Source organism: Xyrauchen texanus, chromosome 29, assembly GCF_025860055.1.
Source record: "Xyrauchen texanus isolate HMW12.3.18 chromosome 29, RBS_HiC_50CHRs, whole genome shotgun sequence".
NCBI classification, from domain to species: Eukaryota; Metazoa; Chordata; class Actinopteri; order Cypriniformes; family Catostomidae; genus Xyrauchen; species Xyrauchen texanus.
This window is the reverse complement of record NC_068304.1, coordinates 19,987,763-20,014,993: the sequence shown is the minus strand read 5'-3', so window position 1 is coordinate 20,014,993 and position 27,231 is coordinate 19,987,763. Positions and strand designations below refer to the sequence as shown.

General features: G+C 37.4%; 3 protein-coding genes across 4 annotated transcripts; 2 read left to right on the top strand and 1 right to left on the bottom strand.

Annotated features, from left to right (window-relative positions):
- The first annotated feature begins 2,470 nt into the window (after positions 1-2,470).
- ints14 (integrator complex subunit 14) lies at positions 2,471-12,378 on the top strand. Of its 2 annotated transcripts, XM_052096737.1 has the most exons (13): positions 2,471-2,529; positions 2,815-3,089; positions 4,341-4,448; positions 5,657-5,812; positions 6,065-6,183; positions 6,281-6,423; positions 6,617-6,709; positions 6,802-6,946; positions 7,076-7,209; positions 10,090-10,208; positions 10,322-10,387; positions 11,183-11,433; positions 12,148-12,378. In XM_052096737.1, the coding sequence occupies exons 2-13, from the start codon at positions 2,868-2,870 to the stop codon at positions 12,185-12,187; spliced, it is 1,596 nt and encodes a 531-aa protein (XP_051952697.1). In that variant the 5' UTR covers positions 2,471-2,529; positions 2,815-2,867; the 3' UTR covers positions 12,188-12,378. The 2 variants fall into 2 exon arrangements, with proteins under 2 accessions (XP_051952697.1, XP_051952698.1); XM_052096738.1 differs by having other exon boundaries at positions 11,183-12,376.
- A 184-nt stretch (positions 12,379-12,562) lies between these two features.
- Positions 12,563-20,824, bottom strand: LOC127622698 (very-long-chain (3R)-3-hydroxyacyl-CoA dehydratase-like). Its single transcript, XM_052096739.1, has 11 exons — positions 20,640-20,824; positions 18,701-18,743; positions 18,549-18,622; positions 18,190-18,354; positions 17,875-17,923; positions 17,669-17,779; positions 16,420-16,547; positions 16,193-16,305; positions 15,023-15,129; positions 14,777-14,908; positions 12,563-14,481 (listed from the first exon to the last, which is right to left on the bottom strand). Exons 1-11 carry the CDS (start codon positions 20,718-20,720, stop codon positions 14,405-14,407), a joined length of 1,080 nt encoding a protein of 359 aa, XP_051952699.1. The 5' UTR covers positions 20,721-20,824; the 3' UTR covers positions 12,563-14,404.
- A 493-nt stretch (positions 20,825-21,317) lies between these two features.
- On the top strand, positions 21,318-25,539 carry ppcdc (phosphopantothenoylcysteine decarboxylase). Its single transcript, XM_052097537.1, has 5 exons — positions 21,318-21,715; positions 22,743-22,838; positions 23,010-23,138; positions 23,238-23,406; positions 23,670-25,539. Exons 1-5 carry the CDS (start codon positions 21,572-21,574, stop codon positions 23,741-23,743), a joined length of 612 nt encoding a protein of 203 aa, XP_051953497.1. The 5' UTR covers positions 21,318-21,571; the 3' UTR covers positions 23,744-25,539.
- Positions 25,540-27,231: the final 1,692 nt, after the last annotated feature.

Sequence of the window (27,231 nt, the reverse complement as noted above, 5' to 3'; positions counted from 1 at the left end):
ATGGAATGATATTCCGGACATTATTCAAAAGGAATTGCAAATTGTATTTGCAATTGCGTTTTCAATTTGTGGACGCATAAAATGTGACATAATCCAAACGCAATTGCAAATCGCGCATTATGGTTTGGATTTTCGTTTAAGTGAACGCACAGTGACTGCCAGATTTCAAATGGAAAAGCAAAGTCGGTTTGCAACTGTGTTTCCCATATCTTAGGAGTTTTGGCCCTGTCATATTTAAATAGCAATTTCAATTACCACATCTGCTTTTTCACTTTCTCAGCGTCGCGTATGTAGCCAGCCAAAACTCAAATGGAATACTAATTCCCTTACTAGATGCCTTACACGGAAACCTGTCAATCAGGGTCAAGGGTGGGATTATGCTATGGGGCGTGTTTGTCTTGGGAAGTGACGTCACTCACAGTCGACGGTCAAGAGGTGATGCCCTGAACAGACGCCGGTTTATCAAATCAAATCAAATCAAATCACTTTATTGTCACACTACCATGTACACAAGTGCAACAGTTGGTGAAATTCTTGTGTGCAGTTCCGAGCAACATAGCAGTCATGACAGTGACGAGACATATACCAATTACAGTAAACAACATACTTACACAACACAATTTACATATCAAATGTACACATACTTACACAACACATATACAATGTACAGTAAACAATACACACAATATAGAATACAATAAGTAGGAGTATATGAAATATATATATATCTATGAAGTAGTATATTGAGGAGAATATGTTGACAGTCCAGTGTGAGATTATAGATGAATAAATTGCAGTGCTAATTATTGATCCTGATAGACTGTGAGTGATGTCACTTCCCAAGACAAACACGCCCCATAGCATAATCCCACCCTTGACCCTGATTGACAGGTTTCCGTGTAAGGCATCTAGTAAGGGAATTAGTATTCCATTTGAGTTTTGGCTGGCTACATACGCGACGCTGAGAAAGTGAAAAAGCAGACGTGGTAATTGAAATTGCTATTTAAATATGACAGGGCCAAAACTCCTAAGATATGGGAAACACAGTTGCAAACGGACTTTGCTTTTCCATTTGAAATTTGGCAGTCACTGTGCGTTCGTTTAAACGAAAATGCAAACCGTAATGCGTGATTTGCAATTGCGTTTGGATTATGTCACATTTTATGCGTACACAAATTGAAAACGCAATTGCAAATACAATTTGCAATTCCTTTTGAATAATGTCCGGAATATCATTCCATACGTAGATGCAGCATAATTTAAACACAATAGTTTTCAGTTACCTATACCAAGGGTCTTCAGCTGGGGGTCAATGGTGGTACCGCAGGGGGTCCACAAATTATTGTTTATATCCACCTTGATGGCATTTGTAATAAACACTCACTTGCATGTGAGCGACAGAGAGAGACAGGAGTATGAATTATTGACAAGTTGAAGTCCTTCGCAGCTGCATTCCAAATCTTAAAGAGTTGATGACTAGTTAACAGAAGCGCACAACCTGGACAAATCATTCACACGCCCACCGCTCATCACAAGCTGCTTAAAGCGTGACACACATCAGGTTCAGCAGTGCTGAAGTAAGGGTCGCATGAGTAAGCGCGTCCATGTTTTTATAGGCATAATATGCAACACTCAATTTGAGTGTGGTTAACTGACCTAAACCACTGTAGAAATTCACTATTCAGTCAGCAGGAGTGCAGCTAGGGTGTAGCCAGGGGTATTGACAAAGCCTGGCCACCCCAATGGCCACCCCACTCACACTTGCTGTTTTGGTCATTTTTTGTCTTGGGCACAATTTAGTTTTTTAGAGGCGGAACCATCTCTGTACAGCCGAAACATACAGGAAATGTAACATGTGTGTACACCAAGATCGCCACACCTCTCCGTCCCGGGTGTCACTGTATCCACTCCACTCTGTTTTTAATCCACGCCTCCACTTCCCAATCCCCCCCTCGTTCGATACTAAAATGCTGGCCAAAAATGTCTGTGCCACCACAGACTGATCACTGGCCCCTGTCACAGCCACACCTGCGAAGAACTCCTAGCTCTGCCCCTGCAACCATAATTCATTTTAACCCATGAGTGAAATGGGGGAATATTATATGGCTGGTCACATGATAATAAAATGGCAGCCCCCATGAGGAGACCCTTTCCATGTAGATTTAAAGATCTTCTTCATCTCATGTTAGTGCTCATGATTTTAGTAATATGTTTCGAAATTACTATTAATTTCTGTAGGAATAAAACTTTTTTAATGAGGAAAAAGTACTGAGTGCGCTTTTAAAATGTAAGATTCACTATTCAAGAAGATTTATTGGCATGATTAAACAAAGATTTACATTGACAAAGCATTAGCACCATTATATGTACACATTCATACACGATGAAAAAAGAAGAAGAAAATATTAAGAAATGAAATTTCTTTCTTCCGCCTAGGCTAGGAACGATTCAGTTATCTGCTGTTTCCACACGGCCCGCTTATAACGGTGCACACTTCGTTAGGAAGAAGGATTTTGTTTTCAACAATGGGTAAGTTTACATTATTATTTAAACCGTCTTAACATTTCGGCTTTCATGTCTTACGTGTTGTTTTCGAAAATATTTAGGATATGTTTATCTAACGTTTCAGATATATTTGATGTTCTCGTAGTCATAGTTACAGTGCGAAGCAGTCCCAAAGTAACACAAATATTTACTTGGCTCTTTAACACGGGCAAATTATTCACGGGGGGCGTTTTGGTTTGTATTATTAAATAACTATAACTTGTCACACTGACTGATCTATAACACGTCTGTTTTTTTTTTTTTGTGCAGAAATCTTGGTTCATCTGTAACTGTTTAAACCGTGTTAAGCAGAGCTAGTAATCATGCCCACGGTGGTTCTTATGGACTCCTCGCTGTCCATGACGCGACCCGTGTCAGTGGAGGGCAGCGAAGAGTTTCAGAGAAAGAACCTGGCAGTCCACGGACTGACCATGCTGTTTGAACATATGGCAACAAATTACAGACTCGAGTTCACTGCACTTGTCGCCTTCTCTTCACTTTGGGAGCTTCTGGTGCCATTCACCAGAGACTACAATACTCTACAGGTAAAAACCATGTCAGACAGACATGGTTGGGAGGGTTACTTTTTTAATGTATTCCACTACAGATTACAGAATGCATGCTGTAAAATGTCATTTTTAATGTATTCTGTTAGATTACTCAAGGTCAGTCACGTATTTTAAATACTTTGGATTACTTCTTCAGCACTGGTAGATTTTTTCACTTGTTTTGACTATAAAAAATCTTGAAACCAAGAAAATTCACATTGGATTATATATATATATTTTTCTAGTAAGACCTTTGATATTAGGGCAAAAATCATATTCTTGATGATAATTTTTGTATTGTTTTGCTTTAAAAATATCTAAAAATCCTTAAAACAAGATAAATTTCATTGATCTTGTTTTAGAAACAACACTGCATAAGATATTTAGGTTTTTAGAGAATGTATTTTTAACATGTGTATTTTGTCTTACTGTACTGGCAGCGTTTTTATAGTCAAAACAAGTGAAAAAATCTACCAGTGCTGAAGAAGTAAACCAAAGTATTTAGATTACGTTACTAACCTTGAGTAATCTAACGGAATGAATTACAAATTACATTTTACAGCATGTATTCTGCTGTCTGTAGTGGAATACATTTCAAAAGTAACCCTCCCAACCCTATATATAAATATATGCATATATAATATAAATTTTAAGGCTGCACAATTAGGAATACAATTCAAGTCGATTATTTCCCTTGATACTGTAATTGCGATGAATTTTGAATAATATAATTTACATTAAAGTACGAAATTTGGAGGTATTAAATGCATGCAATATTCTTCATGTTAACTACATATCCAAAACAAGATTGCTGTTTTGTACAACAGGAAATTAAAACTAAGTGGATCACTTAGTTGTCTCAATGGTCAAATTCACATTGGCCCTGTTAGAAGCATAAAAAAGAAAGTGGTTATTCAAATGTTAAATAAAATAAAAGTGAGCAACATACTTGTCTGTGATTAGCTAATATGCTCAGCCACTACAATAAAACTCCTTAAATAGAGGGGCTCTGTGAGGGCCATGACATTTGTTGCAGAGTGCCCTGTTCTTCTATTCTAACATTTTGTATTTGCAGAAGGAATGTTTGGGAGTCTAAAATGTATTTTTCCCATTGACACACTAAAGCTGAAGATAGAAATAACCATCTTAAGACAAATGTTTTTGTGAAACATTTTAAGTGCCTAAAACTTTTGCACAGTACTGTATATTGTTTCTAAAAGTTGCTTGGTGTTCTTTACTGTTTTGCAGGAGGCCTTGAACAACCTTGAAGACTATGATAAAACCTGTCTGGAGGCAGCACTACAAGGTGTTAGTAATATAGTACAGCAGGAGTGGGGAATGTCCTGTCCATGCCAGGTAAAATAAACAATACCATGGATTTATTAATCCCTGAAGGCGATTTAGTATTAGGCACACACAGCTGAACAGGCAAAATCGAGTAAAGGTGAAGATATGACAAGATATGATGGACTGTTGCATGGAAATTAAAATATGTAACAGAAATGCAGTATTCTGGGAAATTCACAGCGTTATGTACAATTAAATATATAATATGTGAAATATACAATAATGTAAGTGGAATAACAACCGGCACTATTGTTATACAGGAATAAATATAGGCTACTTTCAAATATACTGCGTTGTGTACAATTAAATATACAGTATATTATGGAATGTGTTATACAATGTAGTATATTCAATATAGTAATTTGAAAAAGATATACATGTACTGTACACTAATTGATGCACAAATAGCTGACAATATAAATAAATGTAATTTGAATGTGGTAAATATGATAATGTTAAACTTTTAACATACAGTAATTAAAAGAGTAATTGGAAAGTTGCATTATACAGTATATTATAAATAGAGTTGAAGTTGTTATTACATTTTATAATATGGTTACATTTGTTAACATTAGTTAACAGGAACTAACAATGTACAATACCTTTGCAGCATTTATTAATCTTAATTTCCACATATACGAACACATTTCTAAAAAACAAAAGTTGTATATTTTAACAGTAGTTAATTCATTATGAACACAAATAACAATCAGGGCCGACCCTACCTTCAAGTACACCTTTAAATTGTGCTAATAAACAAGTCTATTTATTTAAAAATGCAAAACTATCAAATGTATTTTATCAGAACTGGTATGACTACTTCAGAACTACAAAAAAGAAAGAACACAATGTTTTTTAACTAGCCAAACACGCATCACATGCATTACCAAATTAAGGTATGGTACAGAACACTTGTTATAAAAATAGTGGCATATGGAATTGCACCATGGTGTATAATAAAACTATAAAGATATAATCTAATAAGTAGGCAATTGAGATGGAACTTAACCTCATTGCTGGCAGCAGAAAAGAAACGCACCTGATGTGTCACATAATGGTACATCGTCAATGTTGTCTTCAAATGCCAAGAGCGGCTTTAAAGAGAGCGGATTCTTCAGGTCCAGGAAACGCCTTATTATAAAGTGCAACCGAATTTGTTTCTGTGACTGCATTTACAGTTGATAAGTGTTAACAGTGTGACTTATGCCGACCTGTAGGTAGTGCTGGTTACTGATGGTTCTCTGGGGATTGGTCGTGGTTCTTTGCGTCACTCCCTGCAAACACTGAATCAACGTGTGGAAGATAAAAAATTCCCACTGCCTTTCCCATTCCCTTCCAAATTCTATGTCATGTGCATTGCCAATGCAGAAGAGGTACCGCAGTCTGTTTTAACATTTTTTCATGTTTTAATGTGTGATTACATTGATGAGGCATCTGACACCAGATATTTTTTAAGGAAACTAACTAGATTGTAATCAATGCATATTGTCATTGCAGTGAACACCACAGTCACACAAGTATTATTATATCATAATTGTATGTTTAAAACTGTTCATTATGTTACATATGAATCTTTCCCTGTATGTGCTTTAACCTGTGTTGTGGTGTTTTTTACGTCCCTAAAGCTCCAAGCTACAGATGGTATGGATAACTTGGAGCAGATGATTAGTATAAATGGTGGAGAGGGTCAGATATACACTATGGAGGGACCCCTCTGTCTTAAAAATGTCCAGTCTATGTTTGGGTAAGTGATGTTGTTGCTTTTTGGCATAAACTGCATTAAATACTTTCATGTATTTTAAAGAGTGTTTAACAGTATCAATGCTCTTGTGTCTTGTCAGTAAGCTGATTGACCATGCATACTCTCCCTTCCATGCGGTGCTGCGCTGTGGGAACCTGGCCTCTGATGTGCAGGTCTTTCCCAGGCCAGAGCCCGTGCTGTCTGATGAGGAGGTGGATCCCATGCCCAAAACAGTGCAAACAGGTACAACCACAGAAAAGCTTTAAAAATGATCATGTTCTATTTTAAAAATTACAAATACACTGCATCAAAATGTGCACAGAGCAATGTTTCATTAAGCTAAGCATCTATATGATCAATATTTTAGTTAATTGTGCAATTGAACATTGTAATAGTTCATCCAAAAGTTGTGGTCCTTGTTGTATTTTGTGTGCAGACCTGGTGATTGTAGGATTTATTGAGATTGGAGACATCTCCAGCCCTCCTGTTTTATCCAGACATTTGGTCCTGCCCATTGCTGTGACTAAAGGTCAGTGTTTTGTCCCATGTTTGTTCCTAAGTCATTTTATATGCATTTAAATGTTGATTACTCACACACAGGCATGTTCTTTTAATTGACAGAGGGGGATGAGATAGGTACAGGGGCCACTGATGAGACAGAGGAAGAGACCGCCACAAATCAGATGGCTGGCAAGAGTCCAAATTTCTGCGTTCTTTTACATGGCAGCCTAAAAGTGGAGGGCATGGTGACACTTGTACAACTGGGGTAAGAATCCCATAGGAAAATATTGCTCAACCTTCTTTCATAAGAAATACTGTACTGTTTCAAAATATTATCAATGAATGATCCGTTTACTCTAAAAATAATATATTTTCTCTGCCTCTAATTCATCAGGCCAGAGTGGTTTGGAATGCTTTATTCACAGGCAGACAGTAAGAAGAAGTCCAATCTGATGATGTCACTCTTTGAACCAGGCTTAGACCCTCTGCCCTGGTTGGGCAGATTGTCACAGCTTGGTCCTGCCTCTGGTATCTCACTGCCATACATGCACATTAAAATTAAAAAGTACATTATTGAAGTAATAGTTTAACCAAAAATTACAAAGCTGTCAAAATGTACTCGCCCTCTTTTTTTGTTCAAACCTGTTCGACTTTCTAATGCAGAACATAAAAAGAGATGTTTTAACCAATACCATCTTTTCAATGCAAAGGCAGCGGATAGTGCCTCACTTTAAAGCTTAATAAAGGAACTCAAGGCATTACATTCAGTAGAGAACTTGCTTTATTAGCTCTAAAAACAACAAGTAATTATCGCATGAACATGAGCCACTATGAACAAGCTGCTCTCATCCATAGTTTTCCTGAGAAACCACCGGGTGGCGCTATGATGATTCTGCTTTTCTGTTTCTGGTCTCAATAAGAAGCAACATCAAAACGAGCGATTCAACAAACATTTAAGTGTTTTTTTTTTTTTTTTTTTGTAAAAATGTATTTCAGGCTCAGCTTGTGGAGTTGTTAGGTGTCATAACAACTAAAGTTGTTGATTATATTATATTTAACATAACCAACCTCAGACCATTGCCTCAATTCAGCTACACACTCAGGTGAGTCACTGTCAAAAAACGGTCATTGCCTTTCTAAAGTATCAGTACTATTGAGTGACATGCTTTTTTCTGTACACATGCTTTTTGTTGGTGCAAGATTTTCAATGAAAAATTACTTAAATATCAGATTGTTTCTCACCAAAACTTATGGTATGTCTTCAGCACACTTAGAATATGACACAGAAATCGCATGGACTAGTTTTATGATCACTTTGGGTCCTTCTTTTAAGGTTTTAGATGAGACACTTTCCACTGCTATTTCCACAGACTGAGATATATTCATAAAACATCTCCTTTTGTGTTTCGCCTGAGAAAAAAAGTTTGGTTTGGAAAGGCATGTAGTAAGTAAAGAATTACAAAACTTTTGGTGAACTTTTATGATATTATAATAAAATACAGTATTCAATTATTATAGTATTGTAATCTTAATGCAGTGTGTGCCCAAGTAGTTCATCAAAACAAAAGAAAAAAGACTAACCTCTGTGATCAGTTAGGAAACGTACAGTATCTCACAAAAATGAGTACACCCCTCACATTTTGGTAAATATTTGATTATATCTTTTCATGTGACAACACTGAAGAAATGACACTTTGCTACAATGTAAAGTAGTGAGTGTACAGCATGTATAACAGTATAAAGTTGCTGTCCCCTCAAAATAATTCAACACAGCCATTAATGTCTAAACCGCTGGCAACAAAAGTGAGTACACCCCTAAGTGAAAATGTCCAAATTGGGCCCAAAGTTTCTATTTTGTGTGGCCACCATTATTTTCCAGCACTGCTTTAACCCTCTTGGACATGGAGTTCACCAGAGCTTCACAGGTTGCCACTGGAGACCTCTTCCACTCCTCCATGACAACAGCACAGAGCTGGTGGATTATAGAGACCTTGTGCTCCACCACCTTCTGTTTGAAGATGCCCCACAGATGTTCAATAGGGTTTAGGTCTGGAGACATGCTTGGCCAGTCCATCACCTTCACCCTCAGCTTCTTTAGCAAGGCAGTGGTGGGCTTAGAGGTGTATTTGGGGTCGTTATCATGCTGGAATACTGCCCTGCAGCCCAGTCTCCGAAGGGAAGGGATCATGCTCTACTTCAGTATGTCACAGTACATGTTGGCATTCATGGTTCCCTCAATGAACTGTAGCTCCCCAGTGTTGGCAGCACTCATGCAGCCCCAGACCATGACACTCCCACCACCATGCTTGACTGTAGGCAAGACACACTTGTCTTTGTACTCCTCACCTGGTTTCCGCCACACACGTTGACACCATCTGAACCAAATAAGTTTATCTTGGTCTCATCAGACCATAGGACATGGTTCCATTAATCCATGTCCTTAGTCTGCTTGTCTTCAGCAAACTGTTTGCATGCTTTCTTGTGCATCATCTTTAAAAGAGGCTTCCTTCTGGGATGAAAGCCATGCAGACCAATTTGATGCAGTGTTCGGCATACGGTCTGAGCACTGACAGGCTGACCCCCCACCCCTACAACCTCTGCAGCAATGCTGGCAGCACTCATATGTCTATTTCCCAAAGACAACCCCTGGATATGACGCTGAGCACGTGCACTCAACTTCTTTGGTCGACCATGGCGAGGCCTGTTCTGAGTGGAACCTGTTCTGTTTAACCACTGTATGGTCTTGGGCACTGTGCTGCAGCTCAGTGTCAGGGTCTTGGCAATCTTCTTATAGCCTAGGCCATCTTTATGTAGAGCAACAATTCTTTTTTTCAGATCCTCAGAGTTCTTTGCAATGAGGTGCCATGTTGAACTTCCAGTGTCCAGTACACCTGCTCCCTATTCACACCTGAGACCTTGTAACACTAACGAGTCACATGACACCGGGAAGGGAAAATGGCTAATTGTGCCCAATTTGGACATTTTCACTTAGGGGTATACTCACTTTTGTTGCCAGCGGTTTAGACATTAATGGCTGTGTGTCGAGTTATTTTGAGGGGACTGCAAATTTACACTGTTATACAAGCTGTGCACTCACTACTTTGTAGCAAAGTGTCATTTTTTCAGTTTTGTCACATGAAAAGATATAATCAATTATTTACAAAAATGTGAGGGTGTACTCACTTATACTGTATATGTAAATACACTAGGATAAAGGATAACTTTTGCATTACACATTTGCATGATTAAATATGAATTTTCTGTCTCACTCTTTGGTCCCTTCTGAGAGTAGAGGGCTTCTCAGACTACATGCCAATTATCAAAAACATTTGCTCATTGTTTTGCATAGTTTTGCTTACTGGCAACCGTAATGATCTATTCACTATGACTCGTTTGGTTTACCTGTAGATGCGGCGGAAAATCCCTATGGTGAAGATGACAGTAAAAGTCCTTTCCCCATACAGCCGAAACACAAGAGAAGCTATGCTCAGAATGTTACAGTCTGGATTAAAGCCAGTGGATTGCAGGTATTAACCTGAATATTACACCATATCTGACTACAGAATAGTGGTGATTCAGTGATTAATTAAATGACTGATTAAACATCAACATAACAAAAGTTTTGTAATCATGCTCACAGACAGATGTACAAAAAATCCTCCGTAATGCAAGGAAGCTACCAGAAAAAACACAAACCTTCTATAAGGTGAGTAATCAATATTTAAAAGTTGAAGTGTGTAATTTCTGTGGCACTAACGTCACCAAATGAAATTGCAAAAATAACTGTTTTTTTGGTTGCTGCGTTAAGTTTAAATATCTTTTCAAAAGCTCTTCAAAAGAACCATTCATTTCTATTTGTGCTGGCTTTTTTTTTTTTTTTTTTACACAAGAATGTGTTAAGTCTGAACGGCCCTTTATAGTTGTCTGCATGTAAGGCTAGGAGAAAGTATTTTAACACTTCAAATTTAATGCTGATTTACACCAATCAGCCACAACATTAAAACCACCTGCCTAATATTGTGTAGGTACCCCTCGTGCCACCAAAACAGCACCAACCCCCTACTCTTCTCACCACAATTATACAGAGCACTTATATGAGCTACAGTAGACTTTGTCAGTTTGAACCAGTCTGGTCATTCTTTGTTGACCTCTCTCATCAACAAGGCATTTCACTGGTTGCTTTTTATTTTTGGCACCATTCTGAGTAAATTCTAGAGACTGTTGCGTGTGAAAATCCCAGGAGATCAGCAGTTACAGAAATACTCAAACCAGCCCATCTGGCACCAACAATCATTCCATGGTCTAAATCCGTGAATCCCCCCCTCCATGAATTTATGCACTGCATTGCTGCCACACGATTGGCTGATTAGATAATCGCATGGATGTTTGTTGGTGCAAGATGGGCAGATTTGAGTGTTTCTGTAACTGCTGGTCTCCTGGGATTTACAAACATTGACAATGTTGGGGGTTTTTGTTGTATTTTTAATTCTCATCACTGAAGGAATTGAATCGTCTTCGGAAGGCTGCACTGGCCTTTGGTTTCTGGGAGCTCCTGAAGAGTGTAGCTGAACTGCTGGAGAGAGAGTGTACTCTGCTGCCTGACTCTGCTCACCCTGATGCTGCCTTTCAGCTCTCACATGCTGCCCAGCAACTTAAACTGGCCAGTAGTGGAGACTCCAAGTACGCAGCCTTTGTACACAACATCACCCCCATGCTCACTGACTTCTCTGGGGGCGGAGGAGCTGAGAGAATGTAGGTGATCGGGTAACAATTTTCAATGGACAACTACCTGATCTGATTAAAGGGATAGTTCACACAAAAATTAAAATTCTGTTATCAGTTACTCACCCTTATGCCATCCCAGATGTGTATGTCTTTTTCATCTGCTGAACAGTTGAAGTGAATGGGTGCCAAAATTTTGAAGCTACAAAAATCACATAAAAGTAATCCATAAGACTCCAGTGGTTAAATCCATGTCTTCAGAAGTGATATGAAAGGCGTGTGTGAGAAACCGATTACTTTTACATTCTTCATGCATATCGCTCCCTATTGGGCAGTGAGAAGAATTTCAAGCAGAAAAGGACTCAAATATTGATGTTTCTCATCCACACCTATCATATAACTTCTGAAAATATGGATTAAACACTGCAGTCTTATGGATTACTTTTATTATGCCTTTGTTCTTTTTGGAGCATAACATTTTTGGCACTAATTCACTTGCATTTTATGGGCCTACAGAGCTGAAATATTTTTCTTAAAATCATAATTTGTGTTCTGCAGAAGAAAGACAGTCATACACATCTGGGATGCCATAACGGTGAGTAACTGATTAAATCATTTTCATATTTGGGTGAACTATTCATTTGAAAGGATTGGACCTCTAAGAGTAACTCAGTGCTTTTAACAGTTTCTCAATAGGAAATTAGTTACTGCAGTCCTTCTCACACACAAATGTGGCATTTTCAGTGTTTCAGTGGTGTCACACCTCAACAAAGCCATGGATTAAGAGGAAACGTTTGGTTTGCTGATAGAGATATGGACCAAAGTATTCCATTCAAGGAAAGAAAAGAGCATTCTGCATTTTACTAAATGCATTTTAAGAAAATGAATTTAGAAACTTCGGAATCTATTTTCAGACAATTTTTGGTTTGTGTAAATAGCATTTTCTCTGTGGCTAAATTAATAAAAAAAGAATTTTAGAAAATCCTGTTCTCTCTTTTTATTTACATTGTTCTGCACGAGCTTCTGTGCTAGTCTAGCTTACACGTGGAACTTACACTGCAGATATGATTGGCTCTTGTACAACACGTTCCTTGTGATATTTCTCATTTGAAAGTCGCTTTAAATAAAAGCACCTGTTTAAATTGAATAAACTACAGGCAATTGTAAAACATGGTTTTATGCTTTAGAGTACGGTAGTCTGAAAAATGCAAATATTCTTTCAAATACATTTTCTAATTAAACATTTTCAGTTGCATTTACCATGCACATTCTTGTCCAGATATGACATACACTGGTGGCCAAAGTTTGGAATAATGTACAGATTTTGCACTTATGGAAAGAAATTGGTACTTTTACTCACCAAAGTGGCATTCAACTGATCACAATGTATAGTTAGGACATTAATAACTTGAAAAAAGAATACAATTTGAAAACTTCAGAACTGAAACTCAAAACTTCTTAAACTACTTCAAAGAGTTCTCATTAAAAGAATCCTCCACGTGCAGCAATGACAGCTTTGCAGATCTACTAGATCTTTTGGCAGTCTAGCTGTCAGTATCCAGATACTCATGTGACATTTCACCCCACGCTTCCTGTAGCTCTTGCCATAGATGTGGCTGTCTTGACGGGCACTTCTCACACACCTTAGAGTCTAGCTGATCCCATAAAAGCTCAATGGAGTTAAGAACCATAACACTCTTTTCCAATTATCTGTTGACCAATGTCTGCGTTTCTTTGCCCAGTCTAAAAGTGTTTTTGTCTTTGCAATTCTTCCCATAAGGCCTGCACCCCTGAGTCTTCTCTTTACTGTTGTACATGAAACTGGTGTTCAGTGGGTAGATTTCAATGACGCTGTCAGCTGAGGAAATGTGAGGCGTCTATTTCTCAAACTAGAGACTCTAGTGTACTTCTCTTTAGTTGTACATCTGGCCTTCCACATCTCTTTCTGTCCTTGATGGTGCCAATTGTCCTTTGTCTTTGAAGACTGTAGTGTACACATTTGTATGAAATCTCCATTTCTTTTGGCAATTTCAAGCATTGTATAAGCCTTCATTCCTCAAAACAATGACTGATTGATGAGTTTCTAGATAAAGCTGCCGCCTTTGCCATTTTTGACCTAATATTGACTTTAAGACGTGCCAGTCTATTGCATACTGTGGCAACTCAAAAACAATGTTAAACTTCATTTAATGAACCAAATAGCTTTCAGCCATGTATGATATAATGTCAAGTGATTTTCTAGTACCAAATTAGCAATTTAGCAGGATTACTCATGGATAAGGTGTTGGTGTGATTGCTGCTGGAAATGGGGCCTGTCTAGATTTGATCAAAAATAACTTTTTTTCAAACAGTGATGGTACATTTTTTACATCAGTAATGTCCTGAGTATACTTTGTGATCAGCTGAATGCCACTTTGGTGAACTGAAAAACCAATTTCCTTCCAAAACAGCATCTGTACATTATTCCAAACTTTTGGCCGCCAGTGTACAATGACACTAAAATGATTATTCCTATGTGAATTTGTTTCATGAGATTTTCCCTGAGGTTCAAGGTCTGTCTTATCAGTTCTCAAGAGAGATGACTCCAACAACACATCTCATGGAATGACATGAATATAAAATGCTGCTTGCATTTTCAGTCAAGTAAGCCTGTCACAACTAATCTACAACAGCAAACATAATGCACAGATGAAATGACAAACTGTATAAATACCTTCATGGTCCTGTTTAGAGCTATTTGATATGGGCATCTATTTCTCTAATGTTTCTATAGTTATATGCATACAATACAGCCCAGCATGGTCATGGTCCTTCAGTAAGTGTAGATAGTAAATGCAATTGATTTGGGTTTTTAAGTTGAGGGATAAGTAATGTGTTCTCTGTGAGATAGGGGAAATATATAATGGGTAAATGGAAAAGAAGTAAGGTTAAATCACTGAAAAGACAGATACAAGAATGGAAGTTATGAGGTTTAAGCATGGGTCTTCCCCTGAACAAGAACTCAGTTGGCTTTCCTCTTCTTTGTGCGAAACCGTCTCCTCCTCAGCTTGTAAAGGTGGCGAAAGTTGATGAAGAGGCCTGAAATTGTTGGATATTAATTAATAAAGCATAAGTTTTACAAGAAAACCTGGGAAAATCAAAGAACTGATAAAGTCATGGAAATTAATGAAACCATAAAAAAAAGTCATGGAAATTTCTAAAGTGAATATAGGTTTGTTTATTTATGCTCAACTCAAGCTAAATGAAAGATATTTTATTTGCAAGAAATTGTCAGTGCAATCTCGATAAATTAATTATACAGTCATGGAAATTAATTTGTCAAAAAGTGGCAACTCTGGTTTTTCTTACAGCATGTGTATAATGTGAGCCTTACCCAGGAACATGAGCGCCAGGTAGACCTGTAGGATGTAGGAGAAGCTGAGCGATATACCTATGGCTTTAGGCAGATGAATGCTGAGGAGTTTAGTTTCATCAAAGATGGGGATGGACTGGATCACTGCCACAGCTAATTGACAACAAGAGAGCATAAGGTAAGTTCTGAAGCACACACACGTAAACTGTAAGAATGTGTTTCCGTCTCATGAAGAGTCCATAATGTAACCGGTGCTAGTCTACAGACCTTCAGCTAGCACACCAAGAGGGTACAGCGGAATCCATATGGTGTATCTCACCCAAGTCAACAACTTCCATTCAGTATCAATACAGGCCAACATGTAGAAAGGATACCTATGATTAATTTTTACAAAGGTGAAATTAGAAGTGTGCTTAACATGTTTATGTCCCAACAAATGTTCTTTTGAACACATTTGTCCTAATTTTTCCTTTTATATTCCACGAAAGTCAAATGGGTTTGAATCTCAACTTCAGTGGGTGAACCGTTCCTTTAAGTTACAGCTGTCACCCTGGTTCTCTGAGGTAATAAGTGGATATCTCACTCTTGGCAAAACCAATGTATGAGACATCGAGTTACTTGAGAAAGAGAGGACTACTTTTATCTTTAAAAGAGGAAGTAGTGTTGATAAACTTTGTCAGAGACCACACAAGATAGAAACAACATAAAGAGCAAAAAGCGTAAAAGCTCCAGCTAAAAGCATTAGGCTTTATGTTCTTTCATTCTGGTTTGTATCTATGTGAAATTGCATCACATTAGACATTGACCAAGTAAACATGATAAAAGCTGCCCAAATATACACACACACCAAGATCAAAGAGATGCAAACTCCCTTTCTGATGATGCTTGTAATCATGATTTAGACCCAAGTCTGTTTTCATTTCACTGGGTTCTGGACAGAGTACATACATTTCCTTAACACTTTAACAAACAAAGGAGTTCACACAACTGTATCGAAAGTTTAATTATTAGTAACATCTGGCCCGGAAATACACAAGAGGATATCCTGTAGATAAATAAATTCATACTACACTGTCACTGACTTCCACACTATCTCCCCACTAGCAGAAACTATTCTTAAAGAGACAGTTCACCCAAAAATGGTGTAATTTACTCACCCCTACATTCCAAACCTGTATGACTTTGTGAAGTTAGGCAGAATGACAGCCTCAGTCACCCTTCGCTTTCATGGTTTGGGTGGGAAAAAACATTCTGCTTTTTGAGTTCCACAGATATAATTAATCATACAGGTCTGGAACAACATGAGGGTGAGTAAATGATGACAGATTTTTTTGGTTGTTGGGTGAACTATCCCTTTAATATATCTCATCTTACATGATATAATAAGAGGATCACACATGTAACATGTATATGTGAATTAATAATTTAGATCCTTACCTGAATATCTCGATTGCACTCCATAGGTAGAAGACAAAAAAGACCACTGGCTTGTTCTGCATTTCCTCTAAGCTACCAAATATGACAAAAAGGATGAAGTTCCTATCCATCACCTTGGGAAATGAGAGGAGTTTGATGAGAGGAAAATTCATGTTTCTCACTGTTCTAAAATGGTTAGTTAAAATGGTCTATTTTAGTTACAGAAGTATTGGGTGCACCAAACACACCTGTATAAAAGCAGGCATGACTCCAGTCTTAACCAGCCCCACAGCAGGATTAATAACTTCCATTATTGCCAGCATCTGACAGAAGTACATCATGTCAGCAATGGTATGAAAGGTGTCATAGAAAGAATCTGTTGGGTTGACAAAAAAAGGTCATGACCATTCAGTATTAAAAGTTTAGGACGTTGAAACACTTAAATTCTTGGTCCAAACCCCAAATCCACCCTCCTCACCTTGCACAGGTCTCTGCACATTGTATTATTTGGGTTCGAACCCCTGCATGTTTGTGAAATAACAGCTATGTACCACTAAAATTATAGGTTATCAAAAGCAGTTCACTTCCACTAGTTAGGATGGATTGCTTTTATAATATTTGCAAACCGGACTGGAGTTTACATAATACCCCATTACAACTTTTCAAGCAGACTAGGATGTTGCTCACTAGTGCACACCAGCGTGTGAAAGTGCACCGAAACACTGTGTGCACATGTTTACCTGCAAACATAAAAAGATCACTTCCTATGCAATGAGATGCGCTCTATGAATAGTATCAACAGAAGTTCTAATAACAGACATGTAGGTCTTCTCATTAATATTAAAATGAGTTTCATTTCCTGACAATGACAACAGCTGAAACACAAAGGCAGAAATAGTTCTGTAGGTCCATACAATGCAAGTGAATGGGTGGCAAATTTTTGAAGCTAAAGGGAACATTAAAAAAATCTGCATAAAGATCATAAAAGTACTCCATGAGACTCCAGTGGTTAGATCCATATTTTCTGAAGTGATATTATAGGTGTGGGTGAGAAAGAGCAATATTTAAGTCCTTTTTTATCATAAATTCTCCTCCCTGCCCAGTAAGGGGCGATATAAACAAAGAATGTGAATCACCAAAAACAAAAAGTGATGGAAAAGAGGCTTAAATATTGATCTCTGTCTCACCCACACCTATCATATCACTTCTGAAGACATTGATTTAACCACCAGTCTCATCTGAAGTACTTTTATGTTGACCTTTTGTGGATTTTGGAACTTTGGCACCCATTCACTTGCACTTTATGGACCTACAAAGCTGAAATATTCTTCTGAAAACCTTCGTTAAGTGTTCTGCAGATGAAAGAACGTCATACACATCTGGGATGGCATGAGGGTGAGTAAATGATGAGAGAATTCTAATTTTTGTGTGAACTATCCCTTTAAGTAGCCTGCAAGGTAAATCTTTCAGCAGCTGCGCTTGTAAAAAAGGACTTACCTTGCCCAAGTATGAATAAACGTACAGTCATGTTAACAAAGATCCAGGAGAAGCCTAGAAACTGGACCAAGTTGTACATAAAGAGAAACCCTTTTTTCAAGCCAACAAAAGCTGTAAACACAGAAACATAAAAAGAAGTAATTTGTTTGTAAACTGACCCACGCGGCAGCTTAATTTTCTACCGATAGAATTATAAATCTACTTACGGTCCTTTCGGACCCTTGAATCAATGCCAACTTTGTTTAGTTTCTCTTCCTGTGTACAGAAAACATGAGACAGTCAACACATCACACAGCACTGTTTTGCATATATACAGAGTCATTCATGTTTTTCAATTAAAAATGATGTAATATCTTTGCCTTTTTTGGTGGAAATCAACCCACAAATGGCTTACTTATAGTTGTTTCTGCACATTAAGCTAGGATAGGAGTAAGTAGTTTAACACTGAAAAAAAAAAATGACACATTTCAAGCTTTCAATCTATTTCGGTTAATAGTGAGGTGGCCATCCCTCCTCTTCACCTTTTCTCTGAGCTCCATTTCTGCATCTGACTCGTCCAGCCAACGGTCAAAATCAGGCGCTAGAAACCAATGCTTCCTCTCCTGTTTAGTGAGCCGATCCCACCACACGTGCTCCTGCTTGTTTACCGTAATATTCACCTGCCGCTGAGTGGATCTGTGTTTCACCTGTTCATAAAAATAAAAAGACAGACACACACATTTTGATACAATTTGAATGTGGTTCCAACATACAGTAAACTAACAAAACAGCACCAAATTACACAGACTAATGTCTTTGACAATGCAAATGTTCACTGAACACACAAAGTATTTCTGCAATTTTTCACAACTGCGTAAGTAGCGAACAAGATGACTCAAACCTCAGGTTTAACTGGTTTTAAGAATTCCAGGCTGAATTCATATTGATTTTCTCCTTTTGCTCCATGTCCTTGGCCTTGTAAAGAGCAGAATTAAGTCTCAATAATGTCAGAAGAACAACAACCATGTAATGATTCAAATTTTAAAAATGTACCTCTAAAGTGAAGGACGTTCTCTTCTACACCAATACTGATATTCTGTGAGATAGACACAACAAAACAAGATGTGTGAGGTTTCAAGCTCCTCCTCCTACAGTCTGCTGTATCAGCACACTGTACATTGACTTCAGATGCACCATGCATCAAATTATTATGGATCAACTGTGATGAACTAATGTAATATGAATAATTTAAATACATTCACTTAGTATTTCAGGGTTCCAACAATTTTTTTACCATTGTATTTCCATTACTTTTATTTTCATGAGGTTTTTTTTCTATAAATAAGCAGTAATTTGAGAGAAACCCCTGATTATCTACTGTGGCTTGTTGTGAGGAGGAGGAGGGTGTCAATCAGCTGATCAGAGAGAAAAAGGGCATCTGGAGATGCCGGTTCGAGAGAGAGACTCATGTGGCCGCAAAGCAAGGTCGTTTTCTACTAGCTTATCCAGAGACGAGCTAAGTAAAACAACGCAACAGCTTGCTCACTTGATTTACCCTGCATTTTAGCATACACAACTTTATTTGCATAAATAGTAGTCATAGCAACTGTATTAGTACAACACAAATACCACCTTTGTTCCAGAGTTCACAGTGATAAAATAAATTCTCTTTCATTATCTTAACAAGAGGATAGGTCAAACACATGATTTTTCCTGCACAGATAAAGAACTGTCCTGATCTCCCTTTCAGTGAATAATAATCCGAGTCAGTTTTGTAGGCCTCCTTGCTTGCAAATGCTTTTTCACAAATTTTCTATTGGACTGAGGTTAGGGCATTGTGATGGCCAATCCAGTACCTTGACTTTGTTGTTCTTAAGCCATTTTGCCACAACTTTGGAGGTATGCTTGGGGTCATTGTCCATTTGGAAGACCCATTTGTGACCGAGCTTTAACTTCTTGGCTAATGTCTTGAGATGTTGCTTCAATATATCCACATAATTTTCCTTCCACGTGATGCCATTTATTTTGTGAAGTGCACCAGTCCCTCCTGTAGCAAAGTACCCCAACAACATGATGCTGCCACCGCCATGCTTCACAGTTGGGATGGTGTTCTTCGCTTGCAAGCCTCACCCTTTTTCCTCCAAACATAACAATGGTCATTATGGCCAAGCAGTTACATTTTTGGTTCATCAGACCAGAGGACGTTTCTCCAAAAAGTAATATCTTTGTCCCCATGTGCACTTGCAAACTGTAGACTGTTTTGGAGCAGTGGCTTCTTCCTTGCTGAGCAGCCTTTCAGGTTATGTCGCTATAGGACTTTACTGTGGATATAGATACCTGTCTACCCGTTTCCTCCAGCATCTTCACAAGGTCCTTTGCTGATGTTCTGGGTTTGATTTGCTCTTTCGCACCAAACTACATTGATCTAGGAGACAGAATGCGCCTCCTCTCTGAGCGGTATGATGGCTGCGTGACCTCATGGCGTTTATACTTGCATACTATTGTTTGTACAGATGAACGTGGTACCTTCAGGCATTTGGAAATTGCTCCCAGGTATGAACCAGACTTGTGGAGGTCCGTATTTATTTTTATTTTATTTTATTTATTGTCTGATTTTCTTTTAAAATACATCCACAGGTACACCTCCAATTTAGTACACCTCCTATTAGAAGCTAATTGTCTAAAGGCTTGACATAATTTTCTGGAAGCTGCTTAAAGGCACAGTTAATTTAGTGTATGTAAACTGACCCACTGGAATTGTGATATAGTCAATTAAAAGTGAAACATTCTGTCTGAAAACAATTGTTTGAAAAATTACTAAACGACTTGCCAAAACTATAGTTTGCCAATATGAAATCTGTGGAGTGGATACAAATTAGTTTTAATGAATTCAACCCAAGTGTATGTAAACTTCTTACTTTAACTGTAAATTAACATTGTGCCTATAATGGCTAACTGTCTACAAAGAGATTCCGTATATCAGCCGTCGTACCTCTGCATCACTGATCTCCACTCGCAGGTAAATCTCCCCGTGCCGCTGGGCCCAGTGCACGTGAGGCGTGAGAGCCTGCATTGTAAAAATTCACATTAAAGAATGCGCTTTATGCAAGTTTAGGAATGAATGACAGGCAGTAGAAATCATATGTGCGAGCTGCCGGAAGACGTTTCCAAGGATTCTGTCATTTGTCCAGAATATTCTTCCAACGCGCCTGCGCACGTGTGCATGATATCAACTGCAGAGGTGCGCGCGCTCCTTCTTAGGGGCAGTTCACAACGAACAATATGTAGTGTCCGCGCTGCTTTTCGATTATTTACAGTGTAAACATGAATTATACTGACGGCTTTGGCCATATTTTAGAGCTAATTGGTTTCGCACGTTTTTTTATTTTTTTTTTAGTTCGTTGCACTGAGTTTAGCTTTTTTCTGAGCAATGACATGTTCGGTGTGAACCGAACATTTTAAGGGGCCCTTAATGAGATGACATAAACTAGCTGTATAGTAATGTCGCACTTTATCAAATGTCATTTGTTTACTGCCTCTTTGATACTGAATAATTATTTGAGAATCATTAGGCAACGTAGGAACACTTTCAGTTTCTGACAATAGGCATAAGTGCACTCCCCGCCAGCGGAGCCGCTGTGACAACATTTATAACAGAGTTGACGCTGTCTTCTATTTCTATGGTATCCGCCAATGTTTACGGAAGTAGAGAAAACCCGGAGAATTAGCCACAGTCAGGGTGAATGGAATTCAGATTTGATGTTCTCCTCGTTATTTGTGCTGAAGTTAGAACACTGAAATTCAATTCCTCTGCCCGAACTTTAATGCACATATGAAACGTCAGGTCTTACAAGACAAGTAATTGTAACCAAACTAAAACATAATAGTTTTGCCAATTATGCAAGCTTAAGTATATTTTTTAAAATGCAGAAGCATCCTGAATTTGATCATCTGCAATTGGACTTGCAAACAAATAGTTCAAAATTCCGTGTCCTGGTCGGTTTGACTGGTAGTGTAGCTTCACTCAAGGCGCCTTTGTTGGTAACACAACTACTTGAAATTCCAGGGGTAAGTAAGACAAGAATAAATATATATATATATTTATATTTACCTACATATATAGCACACTGTGGTGAATGAATATGACATGACAAGCACGACTTCTGTGGCTCTGTGTATTTAAATCTTTCATACTATTTAAGAGCCATGTAGAGCCTGAACTGTGCATATATATATATATATTCAGATAATTAAAATGCATTACTTTCTTGTGGCAGATGAGTTAAGCATTGATAAGACCATACAAATAGCGGCTTTAGAATACAATATATTGTTTACTACCATATTATTGAACATAAGTCAATCATTGGCATACAGTTCACAGCAATCCATTTCACAAGTGATTTTGTCAATCAGTTCGAGAATTATTATGAGGGCTTGTTTAAGGACCCTTAAATGTACACTTATGTCAGACAAATGCTTGTGTAGGGGCTCAGGTCCATTGCGTCATAAACATAATTTTTTTTTAGGTCACTGTGTTAAGTTAAATATAGTTTAATACTTAGAACACATCTTGAGATCCCCTAGTTCGGATTTGCGCTCCAAGTGTTTTGAACGCAAGAACGTAATGCATGTTTGTGTTGTGCTGCCTGCTGAAGGATTGTTTTGTTCACTGTATAAACTGTGCATTGCGATACAACTGAAGTTTCACTCTGGAGTAAACAGGTGGTGCTACAAGCTTGCATTTCTCAGGAATCTTCCTTATTATGGTCCGGGGGCATTGCGATTAATTGCATGAATTTTTTTAATGCGTTATTTTTAATCAAATTAATTGCAATTAATTAACTTGTTAAATTGACAGCCCTAATATATATATATATATATATATATATATATATATATATATTTATATTTATATTTATATATGTATGCATTGTCATATTTATATGCTTGTCATGTCATATTTATCCACCAGAGTATGCTATGTGCCTGAACTTTGCATTAATAATAAAAAAAAACAATCTAAATGGCTGCCTCTCTCTCTTAAATATTAGATTTTTTTTTTAAACATTATTTTTATTTTTCTGCTCTTAAGGTTGATGTACGTGTGGTCACCACAGACCATGCCACTCATTTTTATGATTTTGCTGAAGTTCCTGTCCGTGTCTACACAGATAAGGATGAGTGGGAGGTGAGAAAAGCCTTTGAAGATTAGGAGCTGCATTTTCATGGATAATGTGATGTCAGATTTTTACAATTTCTTAGTATCTTATTTTCTACTGTGGAGTTAGATCCATGCCCAGACTTTCCTGGTTAAACGATTTCTTACTGAAAATATGCTTTTCCTATATTTCTATGTTAGATGTGGTCAAAGCGCTCTGATCCTGTGCTTCATATTGAACTTAGACGTTGGGCGGACCTTTTAGTCATTGCCCCACTGGATGCAAACACGCTTGGCAAAATTGCAAGTGGGATTTGTGACAACCTTCTGGTAGGTCATGTATAAAAAACATTAAGGTGGCATTTATTTAATTCTGTATACATTTTTAGATGCATTATTAAATGTGCTTGCCTGTTTTGTTATTGACAGACATGTGTAGTGCGTGCCTGGGACACAACCCGTCCTCTGCTCTTCTGTCCTGCTATGAACACAGCCATGTGGCAGCACCCTATCACTGCACAGCAAGTGGCCACACTTAAAGGCTTTGGCTACACTGAGATCCCCTGTATTGCCAAAAAACTTGTCTGTGGAGATGAAGGTATCTTTTAACTTGGTGTCATTTAAGTTCTGATTGGTAGTAATGAGGCATTTGCATGGATAAGGGAAGCTGGTGGATGGATAAGAATTTGCAGCAATGTGTGAAAACACTAATGCTTTATTCGTTACCTGAATATCAAAGGGCTGTAATCTGATAGGCTTGAATTATTATGCTCCCTGATCAAAGGAGGATTTAATGAATTGGTGTTTCTTGTGTTTGGGCTCACCAACTTGTCTTATGTTACAGCCTCTGTATCTTTACAGGTAAAGGTGCCATGGCAGAGGTTTCAACTATTGTTGATACTATTATACAATACCTCCAAAAACCTGCTGAATGACCCTGTATTTATCATACCAGGGCCAGCAATCAGGAGAGACAAGGTTACAATCAACAACAAAAAAAGACAAGTTTACGGTGTTAGTATGTTGTATACAGGTTTGATATTTTAGTCTTTTACAATTAATGTGAAATAATAATTATTGTGATACAATAATTTTTTTCATGCATCTCTGTAATGGTTGTATTCTTTATATCTATTGATTTATGAACATAAATGTTAAATACATTATTTTTTTGATATTTAAAACATGGTTCTGCCTCTAAACGTTTGACAGGTTATTCCTCAGTCTTTGGAACCGTTGTGCCCTGGTAACTGGTCTTTAATATGAAATGAAGTTACAGATGTAAGTTTCGGGAGGAGTTCGCTTATCTTGTCCTATCATATCTCAAGGTTATATAAGATGCCTCTTGCCTCACTTCAGTGGCAATCCTAAGAGCATCCCTCTGCCTCCCCATAGCCACCTTTAAATTTCTTAACACCTACATCATTTATTATGTCAAAATTCTCTTTATTTTCCTTCCATTAGTCTGATTGTCAAGGGGGGTGTGAGTGACCAAGCTGACAGGCATGAGGAGTCAGAAAATATATTTCCAAAAATATAGGCTTTTATTTAATAAACAAAAAAGACTACTTATTTACACACACACACACACAAAAATAGGAAATTCCTAACAAAACAGACCTTCACTAACAAAACAGAACCTCTAGACTGAGACATGGGGAAACTTATATAGTGGCTGATCAGGCCATTCTGACACAAAAGGGGGTAGACAAACACATAATACTGTATATAAACTAAGGGTAATCAATCAAATAATTATAACAACAAAAACATAACTAGCAAAGAAAAGAACACAACCCAAATAGACAACTCTGCCACCCCCATGATATTGGAGAACATGGTGCGGTCCAATTATCCATCCCCTACTTAAACAGCTTGGATTTAGTTGGAAGTCCTTTTGTGAGCCAGCCAGAGACACCCAGCAGCAACTCTCCAGGAACTGAATGATCCTGAAATTAGCCAAATTGACAGTTAACTAAATGTGTGCACCTAAATAGATAACTGATGTCAAATAACTAATAAAACAGTTTTAAAACTAATATCGGTGTGTCCAGTTATTTATTTTGTATTATGTAATGTGAAATGAAAGAGTTCCCACCGTGAGTTGTTTCTTCCATGTGTGGCTGCTAGTACAGCCATCACAGGGGGTATCTTAGAAGTCGAGCCTAGTCTTGTGCTCGAGTCCATCCGTTATGGACAGCATGCCAAATTTGTTTAACTTAATGTGCTCTAGGATTATATGAACCAGTGAACTTGTGAAACTAATTATGATAGATGATAAGACTGAGTGGTGGTGACTTAGTGGCTAAAGCACAGGGCTGTTAATCAGAATGTCGCTGGTTCGAACCCCACGGCCACCACCATTGTGCCCTTGAGCAAGGCACTTAACTCCAGGTTGCACCGGGGGGATTGTCCCTGTAATACTTGCACTGTAAGTCGCTTTGGATAAAAGCGTCTGCCAAATGCATAAATGTAAATGTAAGACTCCCACAGCCTATTTGATAGAGACCATCAGAGTTATTACCACATAACTTATTTGATACTTATGACCAATTAAGAGACAAATAGGACATCATGTTGGACATTACTTGCAGTACTAAACGATATATTTCTCATAAGTTTCATGCAGTGAGATGTGCTCACTGTATCAAATAAATCAGTCCATAAAAGAGGTAATCACATGTGCTCAGATTTCTAAATGCAATGTGTCTGTCCAGCAGTGTCAGTTTGCAAGGGATAATACCGTTTTTGTGGTCTCAATCAATTCTCTGTTCCAACATATTTTTTGTATACAGACATGGTACACCCTGTTCTACAGTACATGTTCATGACAATATTTCAATAAAGTACAGCATTATTAATTAAAAAGTACTGATTCTGTATGCTTTTAAAAATACTTACTTGACATTCCTGTATGTAAAACTTCACCAAAAATAAGAGAAAAAAAAAAGTAAATACCAACAAAATTCTTGCCACAACAAATTGTATATAAACATATTCATATATCAGATCTTGTATACATTCATACAGGTTTGGAATAACACCTATTGTTCTCAAAGATTAAAAAAAATAAAAATAATATTATCTCAATGCTGCTGGGTTGAATGGGACATTATACAACAAAAGCCAGAACAAATTTGTAATGAAAATTTGACATTGTCTGTTGATGTAATTATATAAACCTGTTTATAAACCGGCTTGACTGGATCATGTGGATCACTAAACAGTGGTACAGACCACAAAACATGAATTAACCCACAAATTAAGCCACAAATGTTCTACTTTAAAGTAGAAAATTATTAAAAGTCAAACATCTCATAAGGCCAGACAGATCCAACAATTTAAACAGGGCTGACGAGGAAAAGATGAGAAAACACAATGTGCCATTACTGTTGTAACACCAACTGTAGTAACAGGTATAATTTGACAGAAATGTTATAGCAAATGCATTTTTAATTTTAGATTTTAAATGTTTAGGCTACAAGTTTTTATACATACTGTACATACATATGTGGGTTAAAAAAAGACCCAGGTAAAATCGATAAAAAGTACTTATTTAAAATGTTTAAGGTGAATTGAATTTGTATAAGTTGTTTACATTTATAAATAGTTTAGATATATCTTTTTATTAAATTCTGAATAGTTTCAAACACATTGAAAATTAAGTTGGAGAGAGGCTAAAAATGCCTATTGAACAGAAATTGTGCAATGTTTGGTGGTAAAAAAACAAAAACTCTACCCACACAAAAACGTACAAATAGGTACAATGGACTAGGATAAAATTTATTTTTACATACACAAAATGCTATAAACTTGTAAATTACAACGTTATGTACTCTATATTGCCATATGGCACTACAGTATATGTCTATATTACTTTACAATCAATAATCGATTACAAAAATAATACCGGTGAAATGCATGGAACACCATAGGAAATACATATAATATTGAACCAACTTCTGCATTCTAAGGGTTGAATTAAAAAATACAAAAAATAAATATTACCTAAATTTTACAAAAGTGCACATGAGAGAAGACACCTGAACAGGAATACCAGATAAAAAATCGCTTAATGTAAAAATTAAGTCATAAAAACCAGGCGCAGTCTTTTTTTTCTTTTTTTTTATACCCATATTTGCGTTCTAGGGTTGAATCAACATTTAAAACGTAAAAAATTCCCATTACAAACAGAGTCTGTCGTGGATAACAGTCGAAGATTGTTGTCTATTTGCAAGAAATCTCTGAGTTAGAGGTTCCAGATACCAGGGTATAAGTTTATTGAGCGTTCAATAAACCTGAGAAGGCCAGTTGTGCATTCTGCCTTCCAGTTACAGCCTCTCAGGTTTTATACACTTCTGTTATCTACCTTGAAACTATAAATCGTTCAACTTGCTTACTTCTAGCCAATGAGCTTGCATCT